The 17,286-nt window shown below is 45.4% G+C and overlaps 1 protein-coding gene across 2 annotated transcripts; it reads left to right on the top strand.

Moving 5' to 3' along the window:
• The first annotated feature begins 7,970 nt into the window (after positions 1-7,970).
• On the top strand, positions 7,971-15,994 carry borcs6 (BLOC-1 related complex subunit 6). Of its 2 annotated transcripts, none has more exons than XM_078254543.1 (7): positions 7,971-8,029; positions 9,134-9,750; positions 10,207-10,393; positions 10,625-10,807; positions 14,828-14,991; positions 15,079-15,162; positions 15,582-15,994. In XM_078254543.1, exons 2-7 carry the CDS (start codon positions 9,145-9,147, stop codon positions 15,705-15,707), a joined length of 1,350 nt encoding a protein of 449 aa, XP_078110669.1. In that variant the 5' UTR covers positions 7,971-8,029; positions 9,134-9,144; the 3' UTR covers positions 15,708-15,994. The 2 variants fall into 2 exon arrangements, with proteins under 2 accessions (XP_078110669.1, XP_078110667.1); XM_078254541.1 differs by having other exon boundaries at positions 7,973-8,029; positions 9,131-9,750.
• The last annotated feature ends 1,292 nt before the right edge of the window (positions 15,995-17,286 follow it).

Raw genomic sequence — 17,286 nt, forward strand, 5'->3', positions numbered from 1 at the left:
GCCGGGTCGGTCGGGTTCGGCCGGGTTCGGGCAGGGTTCGGCCGGGTTCGGTCAGGTTCGGGCAGCGGACTTCGGCCGTGGTCTTTCAGGTTCAGGTTCGGCCGGGTTCGGGCAGGGTTCGGCTTCGAAGTTCGGGTTCGGTCGGGTTCAGGGGTCTCGGCCGGGTATGGGGTCGGGTTTGGTCAGGTTCGGGCAAAGAACTTCAGCTCTAACTGAAGTTCGGGTTCGGTTGGGTTTGGTCAGGTTCGGACAAAGAACTTCAGCTCTAACTGAAGGTCGGGTTCGGCCGGGTTCGGTAGCGTGTTCGGCCGGGTTTCGTCGGGTTTCGGTAGGGTTCGGGCAAACGCTTCGGCTCTAACTGAAGGTCGGGTTCGGTCGGGTTCGGCCGGGTTCGATTGGGTTCGATTGGGTTCGGTAGGGTTCGGCCGGGTTCGGTTGGGTTTGGTCAGGTTCGGACAAAGAACTTCAGCTCTAACTGAAGGTCGGGTTCGGTCGGGTTCGGCCGGGTTCGGGCGGGTTCGGCCGGGTTCGGTTAGGGTCGGTAGGGTTCGGCCGGGTTCGGGCCGGGTTCGGCGGTTCGGCCGGGTTCGGCCGGGTTCGGGGTCGGGTTTGGTCAGGTTCGGGCAAAGAACTTCAGCTCTAACTGAAGGTCGGGTTCGGTCGGGTTCGGGCGGGTTCGATTGGGTTCGGTAGGGTTCGGCCGGGTTCGGGGTCGGGTTTGGTCAGGTTTGGGCAAAGAACTTCAACTCTAACTGAAGGTTGGGGTCGGTCGGGTTCGGCCGGGTTCGGGCGGGTTCGGCCGGGTTCGGCCGGGTTTGGTTAGGTTCGGTAGGGTTCGGCCGGGTTCGGTCAGATTTCGGCCGTGTTAGGGGTCGGGTTCGGCCGGGTTTGGTCAGGGTTTGGGCAAAGAACTTCAACTCTAACTGAAGGTCGGGTTCGGTCGGGTTCGGGCAAAGAACATCAGTTCTAACTGAAGGTCAGGTTCGGTCGGGTTCGGGCAAAGAACTTCAACTCTAATTGAAGATCGGGTTCGGTCGGGTTCGGGCAAAGAACATCAGCTCTCACAGAAGGTCGGGTTTGGTCGGGTTCGGGCAACGAACTTCAGCTCTAACTGTTGGCCGGGTTCGGACGGGTTCGGTAGGGTTCGGCTGGGTTCGGTTGGGTTCGGTAGGGATTGGCCGGGTTCGGGGTCGGGTTTGGTCAGGTTCGGGCAAAGAACTTCAGCTCTAACTTAAGGTCGGGTTCGGTCGGGTTTGGGCGGGTTCGGTTGGGTTTGGTTGGGTTCGGCCGGGATCGGGTTGGTTTGGTTGGGTTCGGTTGGGTTCGGTAGGGTTCGGCCGGGTTCGGTTAGGGTTCGGCCGTGTTAGGGGTCGGGTTCGGCCGGGTTCGGTCAGGGTTTGGGCAAAGAACTTCAACTCTAACTGAAGGTCGGGTTCGGTCGGGTTCGGGCAAAGAACATCAGTTCTAACTGAAGGTCGGGTTCGGTCGGGTTCGGGCAAAGAACTTCAACTCTAACTGAAGGTCGGGTTCGGTCGGGTTCGGGCAAAGAACTTCAACTCTAACTGAAGGTCGGGGTCTGCCGGGTTCGGGTCGGGTTTGGTCAGGTTCGGGCAAAGAACTTCAGCTCTAATTGAAGTTCGGGTTCGGTTGGGTTTGGTCAGGTTTGGTCAGGTTCGGACAAAGAACTTCAGCTCTAACTGAAGGTTGGGTTCGGTCGGGTTCGGCCGGGTTCGGCCGGGTTCGGGGTCGGGTTTGGTCAGGTTTGGGCAAAGAACTTCAGCTCTAACTGAAGGTTGGGGTCGGTCGGGTTCGGCCGGGTTCAGGCGGGTTTGGCCAGGTTCGGTTAGGTTCGGTAGGGTTCGGCCGGGTTCGGTCAGATTTCGGCCGTGTTAGGGGTCGGGTTCGGCCGGGTTTGGTCAGGGTTTGGGCAAAGAACTTCAACTCTAACTGAAGGTCGGGGTCGGCCGGGTTCGGGTCGGGTTTGGTCAGGTTCGGGCAAAGAACTTCAGCTCTAACTGAAGGTTGGGTTTGGTCGGGTTCGGGCAACGAACTTCAGCTCTAACTGTCGGCCGGGTTCGGACGGGTTCGGTCGGGTTTGGCCGGGTTCGGTAAGGGTTCGGCCGGGTTTGGTTGGGTTCGGTAGGGATCGGCCGGGTTCGGGGTCGGTTTTGGTCAGGTTCGGGCAACGAACTTCAGCTCTAACTTAAGGTCGGGTTCGGTCGGGTTTGGGCGGGTTCGGTTGGGTTTGGTTGGGTTCGGTTGGGTTCGGTCAGGGTTTGGGCAAAGAACTTCAACTCTAACTGAAGGTCGGGTTCGGTCGGGTTCGGGCAAAGAACATCAGTTCTAACTGAAGGTCGGGTTCGGTCGGGTTCGGGCAAAGAACTTCAACTCTAACTGAAGGTCGGGTTCGGTCGGGTTCGGGCAAAGAACATCAGCTCTAACTGAAGGTCGGGGTCGGCCGGGTTCGGGGTCGGGTTTGGTCAGGTTTGGGCAAAGAACTTCAGCTATAACTGAAGTTCGGGTTCGGTTGGGTTTGGTCAGGTTTGGTCAGGTTCGGACAAAGAACTTCAGCTCTAACTGAAGGTTGGGTTCGGTCGGGTTCGGCCAGGTTCGATTGGGTTTGGTTGGGTTCGGTAGGGTTCAGCCGGGATCGGGCGGGTTCGGTTGGGTTCGGTAGGGTTCGGCCGGGTTCGGCCGGGTTCGGGGTCGGGTTTGGTAAGGTTCGGGCAAAGAACTTCAGCTCTAACTGAAGGTCGGGGTCGGCCGGGTTTGGTTAGGGTTCGGCCGGGTTCGGTCGGGTTCGGTCAGGGTTCGGCCGTGTTAGGAGTCGGGTTCGGCCGGGTTCGGTCGGGTTCGGGCAAAGAACATCAGCTCTCACAGAAGGTCGGGTTTGGTCGGGTTCGGGCAAAGAACTTCAGCACTAACTGTCGGCTGGGTTCGGTCGGGTTTGGCTGGGTTCGGTAGGGTTCGGCTGGGTTCGGTAGGGTTCGGGGTCGGGTTTGGTCAGGTTCGGGCAAAGAACTTCAGCTATAACTGAAGTTCGGGTTCAGTTGCGTTTGGTCAGGTTCAGACAAAGAACTTCAGCACTAACTGGAAGTTGGGGTCGGTCGGGTTCGGCCGGGTTCGGGCGGGTTCGGCCGGGTTCGGTTAGGTTCGGTAGGGTTCGGCCGGGTTCGGTCAGGGTTCGGCCGTGTTAGGAGTCGGGTTCGGCCGGGTTCGGTCAGGGTTCTGCCGGGTTCGGGCGGGTTCGGGTCTGGGTTTGGCCGGGTTCGGGCGTGTTCGGTCAGGGTTCGGGTTCGGCCGGGTTCGGTCAGAAGGTAGGGTTCGGCCGGGTTCGGGCACGGTTCGGCCGGGTCCGGTCAGGGTTCGGCCTGGGTTGGTAGTTTTCGGGCAACGAACTTCAGCTCTAATTGAAGGTCGGGTTTGGTCGGGTTCGGGCAAAGAACTTCAGCCCTAACTGAAGGTAGGGTTCGGCCAGGTTCGGGTTCGGCTCCGGGTTCGGCCCAGGGTTCGGCCGGATTCGGGTTCGGCTGGGTTCGGTCAGGGTTCAGCCGTGTTCAGTTTCGGGTTCGGCCGGGTTCGGGTTTGGGTTCGGGTCCAGGTTCGGCCGGGTTCGGGTCCGGGTTCGGTCAGGGTTCGGCCGTGTTCGGGTTCGGGTTCGGCCGGGTTTGGTCAGGGTTCGGCCGGGTTCGGTCAGGGTTCGGTCCGGGTTCGGCCGGGTTTGGATTCGGCCGGGTTCGGGCAACGAACTTCAGCTCTAACTGAAAGTCGGGTTTGGTAGTGTTCAGGCAACAAACTTCAGCTCTAACTGAAGGTAGCGTTCGGCCGGGTTCGGGTACGGGTTCGGGTTCAGGTTCGGCTGGGTTCGGGTTCGGCTTTGGCCGGGTTCGGTCAGAAGGTAGGGTTCGGCCGGGTTCGGGCACGGTTCGGCCGGGTCCGGTCAGGGTTCGGCCTGGGTTGGTAGTTTTCGGGCAAAGAACTTCAGCCCTAACTGAAGGTCAGGTTCGGTCGGGTTTGGTCAGGTTCGGTCATGTTCGGGCAAAGAACTTCAGTTCTAACTGAAGTTCGTGTTTGGTCGTGTTTGGTCAAGTTTGGTCAGGTTCGGGCAAAGAATTTCAGCTCTAACTGAAGGTCGGGTTCGGTAGGGTTTGGCCGCGTTCGGGGTTGGGTTTGGTCAGGTTTGGGAAAAGAACTTCAGCTCTAACTGATGTTCGGGTTCGGCTGGGTTCGGTCGGGTTTGGCCGGGTTTGGTCAGATTCAGCCGGGTTCGTTAGGGTTCGGCCGGGTTCGTTAGGGTTCGGCCTGGTTCGGTCGGGTTCGGCCGGGTTCGGGGTCGGATTTGGTCAGGTTTGGGCAAAGAATTTCAGCTCTAACTGATGTTCGGGTTCGGCCGGGTTCGGCCGGGTTCGGTCGGGTTCGGCCAGGTTTGGTCAGGTTCGGCCGGGGTCGAGTTCGTTAGGGTTTGTTAGGGTTCGGCCTGGTTCGGTCGGGTTCGGGGTCGGATTTGGTCAGGTCAAAGAACATTCCTTCTTCATTGTATCCTACAAGCCTCTACTGTCTAACAAAGTACCAATGTGATACCATAATTATCTTGTATACTGTATACTGTACGTTCCTATTATACTGTAATATAGCCAAAGGGTAACACATAGCCTTGCAAACTAGACCCCTATTTCAATAAAAACACTAATTTGTGTCAATTTAGGCCATGATGAATACTCTCTGGAGGGGATTTTTTAGTTTTTCTTTTGGCAAGTGAGTAGTGGATGTGTTCTAATTGCTGAGTAGTCGCTATTTAACTTCAGATGCTCATCACAGATACTTTTACACAGAAATATGTTGATGTTCTTGTGTGTACTGAGAAAATTAAGAAAATCATCCTGTTCATAAAGAAGAAATTGAGAAATAAGGTTGACTTTTCATAATTGTCTGTACCTAGTCCCGAGTAAGTAATGATCAAAATCCTTCAAAAGCGCAAGGTCATGTTTTGTTTCGCTTCACCAATCTGACCACATGCAGTATCAGTCCTCAGCAGTACCAGCTCTAAAAGAAGCTGCTACATGTGTTCTCGACTCTAGTGATGACAGTGTTGGTCGGTCATTTGGTACAGACATTCATAGTCTCCAGAGGAGGAATTTTAATGACATTGGTAATCCACTTACTTTTTATCCAGCACCATCATCAGCTCAATATGTGGCTTTGTATTTAGTGCAAGTTAGCAAAAGCATGCTAATATGCTTAACTAAGATAGCCTCACAAAGCTGCTAGCATAGCTGTATCACTTGACACAAGCAGAGTTATCACAGAGCACCAGAGTGAACAACAAACAGAGAACTCATAAATTATTTTAGTGATTATTACTAATCCTGCAGGGCCAGTTATATATCGCATGGTAAAAGTCTGAGGACAGCTGTGGTGGGTTTTGGCATAAATGTGACTGGGAACCGCAAAGCTAGTTTAACATTTCTACACCAATCTTACACCTCGTGAAGATGGTGAGGCGGTGACAGATTTGGAATAAAACCCAGTGGGGCCTGGCATTGTCAGTAACGATTTCACAGCTACCCAGAGCCACAATTTCAACAGCTATCTCCAGACATGTATTCCTGTTACAAAATGATGTAGGAAACAAGCAGTCAAGAGGAGACGCTTTTGGCATTTGCCACACAGAGTGACTCATCTACCCATTTGACCACAAAGGCTTCATTTCACCATTTTGCTCATAAAAGTGCCTTTTAGGTGTAATAAGAGGTTTGTGCACTTCACCGCCGTGTCCCTTTCAGTGAAGTTCTCATGCTTGATGAAGCTGTCTGCTCATGCTTAAGATTGAATTTTACAGCAAACTGCGTCTGACGGTTTTCTGTGAATCTCAAACTAATTCCACTGGACATTTAAATAGTTCATGGTTGCTGAATATGCACATATTAGACATCTCTATTTGATGATGTCCTTTCGTCTGACTTGTAACCACTAGATCTTCCAGTTGAGCATTCTTGATGAATACGTTTTCTTCTACACCAGCAACTACAACCTTTCAAAAAGTCCTTGAAATTTCCTTTCAAAGCCCACCATTTCCCCCCATGACATTAGGATAATAAAATGTAAATATAAAAAAAATATTAATGCTGAAGATTGCCTTGGTTTAGAAAACACCTGTGGTAGCCTTCCTATAGTGCTTACACCAAGTATGTTTTCATAAAACCTTGAGTTTACTTAGTTTACCACTGATACATGTCACTTTGTTAGAAGAAAACTAATTCTAAAATCTAATCTAATCTAAAAGATTGCATTGCAATTTACAGTGTGTGTGTGTGTGTGTCCCTTCTTTTTGTTATATGCCTCTTTGTCAGCTGTTTGAGGGCAACTTATGTGAGTTGATGAGGAGCATGTGAATGCAGCATTAGTTTTGGTCTCTGAGGATAAACTCTCATTTGAGAAGGAGCAGGTTCACTTCAGGTCCGACCTGCCCCTGAACTGGGATACGATTAATATTTGATATTTATGGGAATATGATTTACAGGCCCTCACTGTCATTTTGGTTACCAATGTGCAACATGCAGTCTCCAGCTTTTATTATGGAAAAACCACATATGTTTGAAGGCACATGCTTTCAATTTGCTTTGTATGCTTCATTTCCCTAAATGTTGCCTTTCTTGTGGCAGTTACTTGTTAAAAAAGCTTCTCTGAGACAGTAATCTCCTCACAAAGAAAATCTGGTGAAGGTCATAGTGGTTATTGAGTGTTCTATGGGACACTCTGGAAACCATTGGCTTATTTCAGAAGTCTAATTATCTTTAGGTAAATTCCTCAAGCTTTGATGTTTGGCACCAAAAGAAGAGGGAACGAATGGGATAAAACAGCCAAATCCCCACCAAGAGAGAGGGAGCAGCTGGCCTGGAAGGATGGGATAGATTAGAAATTTTACAAGATATTTAGATGTGGTGACAGTGTGGTTTTGAATCTTCTCTCCTCCTCTGCAGCAGTGTTTGTCATTTCTGACCACATTCAAGGGTTTAAAAAGCTACAGACGGACGCTGGCCTGGCTTCCACTGTGGAGGCAAAAATGCTAAACCTAGGCCGTCACATTATTTAAATAATTTCAAACACATTTCTTAAATTCATCAATGGTTTATCAGGCAAAGCAAGAACAGCAGTTTTGCAGTTACAGTAATTCAAATAGACACAACTGTGTGACATTCGCCCTGATTGTCCTTTTACAGAAAGGAAATTTTAATGGACTGAAATTAATAAGACACCTGTTTGTAAGACTATACTGTGAGCATGATGTCACAAGAAGGGATTGTATGTATATATCTACAGGTTGCCTGATGAGAAGATGAACTATATACATTGTATTACAATGCAAAGTGTCGGTTGAAGGCCAGTAACAGAAAATTACATAGGCACAATGTCAAAACTGCACATGCTGATTCTTGTATTGTATGACATGGCTGTAAAGGGTATACAAAAGATATAGCTGTGTTTAGAGACACGTTAATTCTTGAAGGTTAACAAGCATTCTTTTATATATTTTTTTATGTGTGCTTGTTTTCTGCCCTCACCAGGAGGTGAGAGGTCAGGCCATCAGGATGCTCTGCTGCTATACATTTTCATAATGAAATCACCAATATGCAACTTGTATTTCTGGGGAAGTTATTGTCTTAGGGGCTGCTGTGCATGGTGTTTGTCTCCATCTGTGGGAGAACAGAGATACGTGCAAGATGAACCGTGATGGCGTTGATAGAGACAAATAAACTCACACTGACACAAAGCACTGCTCTGGAAATATTCAGATCTGTTTTAAATACGAATTTACAACTTATTTCAATAAATATCGTACTCCACGATATACAACTGTGTCAATAGAAAAGAGCTGCCATCATAACAATAAAAAAAGAAGACTATTACTGTCTTGGCTTGAAACGATTTTATTTTAGCAAGGCGGAACTATTCTGTTGAGATTCGTGGGGAAGGGTTTTCTTATCGGACTCGGTTGTTGCTTACATTTTTCTGAACAGGAACTACAGTGGTGAGTGTTTTCTTCATTAAATTAAGCTTTGTAGCACTGTGGTATGACCTTATCAATAGATAAATTGATTTTACAATCAATTGTCCTTTGTCGAGTAACAGTGTGAGACAATAAAAGACGAGCTGTGAAAGCATTGTGATTTAAAGGCCTGGACAGCTAACGTAAGCCGTGCTGCGCTAACATTATTCAACAACATTATCGTTAACAGCGAGCTAACTAGGCGGCTAATGGCAGCAGTACATCAACTTCCTCAATGCTGACAGGCAGTCATTTATAACTTCTCATTTCTTTGTTCCTGTTTGTCTGTTATGCGACGTAGTCTGGACTTCGTTCAACCTCCACGGGCGTTGTTTGTCTTAGGGAATGCAATGCAAGCTAGTGTTAACAGTTAGTTTAGTGTATAAGCTAATACTAAGCTAAGCAACCTAATATGACGTCATTTACACTTAACTGAAAATTGCCGCATAAGTGGCACAGCTGTCCCATACAACAGCTGCTGTTATGATTCAATAGTCTTGTCCACGATGAAAATATTAGGATACAAAGGTGTATAATGAGTCACAGTCTTCACTTTGACACACATAAGGTTGAGCTCTCTGGATATCTGAAGGCTGAGAATAAACCAGTGGCAATGTTGTAAACCAGTGAGCAGGACTGCTTTATGGCACATATGAATTTACAGAATTTTTACTTCAATGTGATTTTTTTTTTTTAACCTTTATTTTGCATACATGTAATTTACTTGACCAAACATAAACACAATGGCTGGGTACTGAAACTCAAAATTAATAAGTAATGAATGATGAAAGCTGTCAGATATTTCCTGATCAGACTATATTTTATTATAGTGAAGTCCTTTCTTTTCATGCTGATGCATCCAGTGAGTAAAAAGGGGTTAAACATGTTTATATCCCCCAAAGAAAGGTATTGGTTGCAGATCGGATATCAGATATCGTATTGACACTGGTCTGCTATGCTTAATGCCCAGCCCTAGAGAGCAGTGGTACATTGTAAAACCCTTTTGACATATGATAGAACACTCAAATTGAATTATAGATTAAATATGGATTTAAAAACCTCTTACATTCTCTCTTTCTCCAGCAGCAGGTGGAGGGATGAGTCTCTCCCCTGTGATTGGCACAGAAGTGCCAGAAACAGCTAACGGGGTTGTGACACCCATCTCTTCCGAGAATGGCCCTCACATTCCGGCCTCTGTGAAATATGGGGGGAGCAGAGTGCCCTGTCATAAGGAGACATCAGAGGAGAGAGCCCTTGGATACACAGAGAACCACGTAGATGTGGAAAACAGAGTTTACGATGGCGAAGGCCGCTTGGACACAGAGACGTGCAATAGTGGGAGACCATCTAGTTTATCGTTTCACACCTCTCATGTGACAGACCCCTCCCTTCCTGCTGCCACATGCACCGGAGACTCAGAAGACACAGAATCATACTCCAGAGACACAGACATTCATGAGGCCTCTAACACGGTTGAGCCTCCTGGTGCAGCTCTGCTGTGGGACCCAGCACAGCAAGCACACTCCAAAGAGTCATCTCAGCGAGGAGGCCCCGCCATTACAGACAGGCAGCAGACAGATACAGAGACTGCAGATGGAGACACTGACAGCCGAGACGAGGAGGAAGATGGAGAGAAGGAGAAACAGGATGATGAGAAAAATGAAAAAAAGTGGATTAAACAGCGTGCAGGAGGGAGAACAGAGGTGAGTGGACTGTAGGATTATATTCATCTTTATTAAACTATGTGTACCAGAGAGAGTGGAGGGCATTGTGGGATTAAGAAAGAATACCAGTCAACAGATGAGCACAATCTGAACTAAGGTAAATGCAAGTAAATGTTGTTGAGCCATCAGGACTAAATGCTGAGACTCCAGTGTGCTTCAAATGAACATGTTGACCAACTACAGCAGTACTGTAACAGCAAAGTTGAAAAATCTTTCTTTTTTTTTTTCTTCAAATGGCTGAATTTGAGACTGAGACAAGAAGCTGTCCATTAAAGAGAAGCGATCTGATGGATTGTAAACGGCAAGAAGAATGTGTAGCTCTTGGGCTGGTTTCATAATGATTTGTCAGCGTGAATTAATAAGCAGTCATTTAACTTCTCTTCTTCATTTCCTCTTCTACTCCATTCTCTGTTCACCTCCTCACATACTTTTTAGTCTTCACGACACTACTCCTCCTCAGCTCCTGGTCCCAGCACCTCGTCCTCTTCCTCTCCTCCACCTCCACTTCTTCCCTCCGAGGACATCCCCTGCCCCCCCCATGTCATGGCCCAGGTCTGGGTACGCAACGTCCGGGGGATGCAGGACAGCAAGAGCCTGGATGAACTCAGCCAAGCGTGTGGAGGTAGATATCTGTCAAACAGGTTTTGATTTTATGTTTACTGCAGTTTGGCTCAATCCTCATCTCTTTACTTCTACTAATAAGAACACATACAATGTATTTTAGTAAAGCAATACATGAACAGAAAAATAGTGACAATTCTAACTTAGGTTAGGCTTCGATCTTTAAATAAGTCAGGAATTACTGGGAATCATTTTCAACTTTATTCAGCTGATGTTTGCGTATTGTTCACAGGTGGTTCAGGGGCCCGGGGAGGGGGCAGAGGTGGCCAGTCAGAGGGCAGACGGGCCACGATCTCCTCGGCTCTGGAGCTAGAGGGGACGGTCAGCCAAGAAGGTGACCTGACTCACTTCATCACCAAGAACCTGGAGCAGAAAATTAAGATGAGCTCCAAGCCCAGTCTGGACTGCAGTGACTGTGAGTATGGAGCTGAAGCAAACTTCACAAGATTTTATTTAAACAAATAAAGTGAATTTTCTTCTTTTTATTATTGTAATTCATAACCCAATTAGGAGAAGTGCCACTTCAGATTTTAACAGTGAACATAAATGTAGTTAGAGATGTTCACACGTTACCGATACTCCCTAAAATGCTGGTATCGGGAAGTACTGGAGTTTATGCACCGATCCGATACCACGTAATAAAGCCCTAAAGAAAATCTACGTTAAAGTAGTTTATTTATGTTCTTTTTCCGTTATAACTGACTGTCAAACTGTAGAATAAAAGAAAGTTCTGGGGCGTTCATCGTTTGTGTTTGTTCATGTTTCACAAAGAGTTTAACCTGAGCCAGGCCGACAACAAAGATATAGAAATCATATCACATCCATACAGGGATAGTAGTATACAGTTGTTAAAACATAATAAAATATATGACACACTGGTATCGGATTGGTACTCAGTATCGGGAAGCAAAAAATGGTATCGGACTATCTCTAAATGTAGTCCTTAAGTGGAGAGGATTCAGAAATCTGTGTGCACAGAGAAGTATTTTTGTGTTTTTGTTTGCATCAGAGTGGGAATGTATTTTATGTACAGTATATAAATGCGTTTACGTATTTGTGTTTTGTTGTGTTGCATTTGACTTGTGCAGAAGAAATGTGTGCATGTAGTATATGTACTGATGCAGAGGATTGTGCGTAGTGCATCCATGTAGGTTGCTTTCATCATCGCAGTTATGATTCATAACTGCGTTATATTTGAGGGTCAGGAAGCTCTAACTGATGAACTGTTTGTATTTTCCTCTGCAGAGGGAGGTGTCAGACATGGCATTTCTGCAGGTTAATAGCATTTTTACAGGCAGTGGTGCTGAAACTGCAGTGCAGGGTGTCTGAGTTGCAGTCAGATTTATCTTCCCTGCAGAGGCTAACGGGCCCAGTCAGCCACTGCTCATCATTTATGCATAACTTTGGTCAAGTAGTAATGTATGAATGGAGAATGGATGCACTATCTTAAGCAAATGAATTGCTGTGTCTGTTGTCCTGCTGGTCACAATGCAGCAGCTTTGTTAAGTTACCCTGGTCTGGGCAAATTGTACTTAATTTTGTGATTGAAGGCTCATGTCTCATTTTTTCACTCCATTTCACAACTTGTATTCTTGATCATAGAGTATCATCATCGACCTTTATTTGTAGTATATTTTAACTTGATTAATGTGGATATTTGCAGGAGTTTTTGCACCAACCCCTTTCTTGGCTCATGGTAGCATGCGAGAGCTCTGAAAACATGATTACATTTAATACAGTATATGTAAGTTTGGAACAAGTCAAGTGTCTCATTAAGGCTTCAGTTCATCATTATTATTTGATGTGCTGGCTGAATAGATTGAAGAATAAGGGAGAGGCAAATGTGAAACTAATATATAAGATATATTGGCATGAAAAACAAATGTTGCAACTTGACAGGTTATCTGGTGCCATGTTTGTACTCAAACAGTCTTTGAGTCTTTCTCCTGTTCTACAGGTTTTAGTTTTAAACTGGACTGGGTTGAGAACCACTGTTTGAGTAATGCTACATTATAATGATAGTTTTTAAAAGCAGCTCTTTGTTCTGTATAGTGCGGTACAATTTGAAGGACGTAAAAAGGTGGACTCTTGGTTAGAGAATCCTTCTGTCAGACACTTAAATCTCAGGTTTGTTCATTGAATCCCAACCAGCTTTATCGTTTTTAGAGTCCTCTCTTGGGGATTTTTTTAGATTGCTCTCACCATCTTCCTACTTGTTCCTTGCTGGTTAAATTAGCCTCAGTGTGTGTTTTAACGAGCGACAGAGATTCAATCCCACAGAAATGGAAACGGGCACACTTTCTTTACAGCAATTTCAGAAATTATATCTTCTACAGTGGGGAGAACAAGTATTTGATACACTGCCGATTTTGCAGGTTTTCCTACTTACAAAGCATGTAGAGGGCTGTAATTTTTTATCATAGGTACACTTCAACTGTGAGAGACAGAATCTAAAACATAAATCCAGAAAAATCACATTGTATGATTTTTAAATAACTAATTTGCATTTTATTGCATGACATTTGATCACCTACCAACCAGTAAGAATTCCGGCTCTCACAGACCTGTTAGTTTTTCTTTAAGAAGCCCTCCTGTTCTCCACTCATTACCTGTATTAACTGCACCTGTTTGAACTTGTTACCTGTATAAAAGACACCTGTCCACACATTCAAACAGACTCCAACCTCTCCACAATTGCCAAAAACAGAGAGCTGTGTAAGGACATCAGGGATAAAATTGTAGACCTGCACAAGGCTGGGATGGGCTACAGGACAATAGGCAAGCAGCTTGGTGAGAAGGCAACAACTGTTAGACCACATGACCTTCTCCCATTCCTCCTCTGGATCATCCAGATGGTCATTGGCAAACGTCAGACGGGCCTGGACATGCGCTGGCTTGAGCAGGGGGACCTTGCGTGCGCTGCAGGATTTTAATCCATGACGGCGTAGTGTGTTACTAATGGTTTTCTTTGAGACTGTGGTCCCAGCTCTCTTCAGGTCATTGACCAGGTCCTGCCGTGTAGTTCTGGGCTGATCCCTCACCTTCCTCATGATCATTGATGCCCCACGAGATGAGATCTTGCATGGAGCCCCAGACCAAGGGAGATTGACCGTCATCTTGAACTTCTTCCTTTTTCTAATAATTGCGCCAACAGTTGTTGCCTTCTCACCAAGCTGCTATTGTCCTGTAGCCCATCCCAGCCTTGTGCAGGTCTACAATTTTATCCCTGATGTTTTTACACAGCTCTCTGGTCTTGGCCATTGTGGAGAGGTTGGAGTCTGTTTGATTTGAGTGTGTGGACAGGTGTCTTTTATACAGGTAACGAGTTCAAACAGGTGCAGTTAATACAGGTAATGAGTGGAGAACAGGAGGGCTTCTTAAAGAAAAACTAACAGGTCTGTGAGAGCCGGAATTCTTACTGGTTGGTAGGTGATCAAATACTTATGTCATGCAATAAAACGCAAATGAATTATTTAAAAATCATACAATGTGATTTTCTGGATTTTTGTTTTAGATTCCGTCTCTCACAGTGGAAGTTTACCTATGATAAAAATTACATAAGTTTACATAAAATCGGCAGTGTATCAAATACTTGTTCTCCCCACTGTATATAAGTTCAGTTCAGCAGGTTGACCTAGGACAGCCTATCCATTAGCAGCCATCTGTCTTGTCAAATTTTCCAGGAGAAAGACACTGAACCGCTGCACTCCTCTCCGTGAAAAACCCCTCTGGATTTGAGCGTCAGCTAAACTGGCCATTCAATTTAAACAGGGATACAGTCAATATGGCCTCTGTGGCAGCTCATTCCTTCTACCTGCTGATTCAATTAGGATGAATGACTCAGACGTTATTTGGACTGGAGGGATTTATAACTGAGGTCCTGCTGCAGCCTGACAGGAATCCTTTTCAGAGATGGAAACCTGCTTTTGTTTTCTTTGGTCCACTAGCCACACGTCTTTTTTGAATTGTGTTCTTTTGATTAAGTGCCATAATTTGTTTACATTTGTGCTGGCTGTCTTTTTGTAAGAGTTTTTTCAAATGGGGAATTGTTTTTCAGTTGCTCTTGTGTATAATTTGTGTGTCGTTTTTTGTTTCAAATTTGTTTAACACAATTTCTTTGAGGTAGTCATTTTTAGCTTGCACACATGTGCCTGTTTGTGGTATAAATAATTTTTTAGTCAGACATAAAAGTAATCCTCAACAATTTTGACAATTGAAATGAAGCAAAAATGTAAACGTTTGCTGGTTCCAGCTTCTCAAATGAGGATTTGCTGTTTTTATCTTTTATAAATCATTATTTGGGTGTTTTGAATACAACTTTTTAAAAGGTTTTATAGATTATACTATCTATAGTAATAATCAATGGAAAATAAACATTAGTTGCAGCCCTACCTGTGTATATTATCCATCTAATTTTATAATTATTTCTTACCAGCGGACTGTTCAGGTCCCATCTACAGAAGTCGGGGGTTGTCACGGAGACCAGCGGACATCCCTCCCATTGATCCTGCTGTTCTGTTGGATCTTCAGAGACACACCCAGGACGTGGCGCATAGTGTGGAGATGATGATGCGGAGCCTCAATGGAACCATCCAGAATGTGAGTCTGAAACTCTTGTCAGTTCATGGTACATATACCTGTTTGTGTAATTGATCGATCTCTCTGTCCATCTTTCTATTCTTTCAGATGACAGCTCTGAGTGTTGGCTACATCCAGACCTACAGAGACTCAGTGGACAGCTTGGGAGAGTCTGTGGACATGAGTATAAAGGTGTGTGCCTGTGTTTTGTTGGTAATTTTGTGAAATGTAGGAAATCAAAAACATGAAGATCAAGTTGAGGGTCCACCAGAACACGAGTTATAAACTTTCACTACAAAATGGGTTACAGATTGATCATAGCTGACCCTTTACTTTCAGCCTGTCCCATTGAATTGTGCTGTCTTTTCAACATCTTCTTGGACACATATGACCTTCATTTGTTGGATAACCTATCATAATAATTTGATTTTTCATGAATAATGTATTTTACAACAAAAAAAATGGTGACCAAAGCCATTCAGTTTTTTTTTATAAAAACAAGTCACAAGCCACCTTATCATAGTTTTTTATTTTTGTCATGTTTCCATCGTTTTATCCACCCAAGATTTGGCTGAGGTGTGTATAAAAGCATTGTATATTTGCTCCCACAGGGCATGTACACACTGATGGCTCGCTGCGAGGAGTTAGATCGTTCCATGCAGCCCATACACACCCTGGCTGCACAGATCCGTGACATCAAACGCACCCTGGACGCTCTGGAGACGATCTGCAAGTAACCCCACCTCCAACATCAAGCACATCCTGAACGAGGCCGTCTGCAAGTAAACCCACCTTTCTGCAGGTCACACGCGCACACACTGCAGCGAAGATTAAGTGCACCTCTGAATTCCTGGAACCATTGCTACTAGGCATGCTGGATGATTGGCGCTCATAGTCCCTCCGCTTGTTCATCATTTGAAGATGACCATGTTTGTGTTGTGAGATTTCAACTGAATTGCGCTTGATTTGCTCTCGGGACTGACCTTTCTCTTCTTTTTTCAGATTTTTTTTTTTTTTTTTTAAAGCAACCTAACTTCCTACAATGAAGTTGTCGTGAAACAAAATCTCACAAATTAACCCGTTTTGGAGACACTTGGTCAAGTGCCTGTAACACACACAAACACATGCGCACACACATGGAAACAGATCCTTGATGATGTGTGGGAAGATGCCGTCTTTTTCAACTTAACAGTCTGCGGAGGCATAGTGTGTCGTCATCCGTCTAGCCTGCTTTGTTCAGATTGCACTAACCTTTCCTGCCCACATGGGGGCGATGTCTCTCTCTCTCTCTCTCTGGCTCTCTTTTTGCTGATGAAGAGGCCAGTATGAACTGCTCAGAAGAAAGTGACTTTTGCACAGGAACAGAAAGTCTATTTTTTAATCTTATGCAACAAAGATCAGATTCTTTCACTGCAGGCAAAATGAGGGGAGGGGAGCAGCGTGTCTGCCTGTCTGTCTTTTTTTTTATGTTTATTTATTTAGTTTTCTCATCATGCTTGCTTTTTCAACACTGCTACTCTGTGTCAGTGGAAACTGACCAGTACAGCCAGAATTTGTTTTCCACTGGTGGCCACTAAACAGCCCCACTGGAGCATTGGGAGATTAAGCTCAAATGTTGCTTGAGTCTACACTCAAGAGGCACTGTCAGAGGTAATGGAAGTGTTTTACCTTTTCTACTCAGATTCTCTCAGACTGTTTATCACTTAACAACTGGCAACATTTAAATCACAGGTCTGCTTCTCTAATTTAAAGCTACTACTAGCCACGTGTCCTAAAACCTCACCTTCCTCCTTGTGTCAATGCAATCCAAGATGTTTTGGAACACATAATTATAAAAAAGAAAATCTTGTGCAGCCTTCACAGTGGCTTTAAATATTTGAAAAGCTTTAGGTATTGATTTGACTTTTAAATGTCATCAAAAGTAAAAACACTCCATGCAAGACTAAGCCAACCTAAAACATTTTCTGAAGTCATTGAAAATCTAATTTAATTTCCAGGCATCCAAGTAGCTAACCGACTGCTCAATGTCATTAATTGGGTTGTGTAAATTCTGTTTTGATTCAGCCAATTTAAAGAAATGATGTATGTATTAGAATAGCTCAGTTGCAAACACATTTTGAATCAATTTACAGTAATAGCAGCCAATGTCCTGTGAAATAGTGGATACCTTTTATTTGGATCATGACTCTGCATTTATTCTGCATTGACTTCATTCGCATTTGATTCTTGGGGGGGGATCCTGTAAATTAAATTCAAATCTGTTATGGCATGCTTCTGATTGTACACAAAGAAACAACAGTTAAATGTCTGTGCAGC

This window comes from Sander vitreus, chromosome 7 (assembly GCF_031162955.1).
Source record: "Sander vitreus isolate 19-12246 chromosome 7, sanVit1, whole genome shotgun sequence".
NCBI lineage: Eukaryota > Metazoa > Chordata > Actinopteri > Perciformes > Percidae > Sander > Sander vitreus.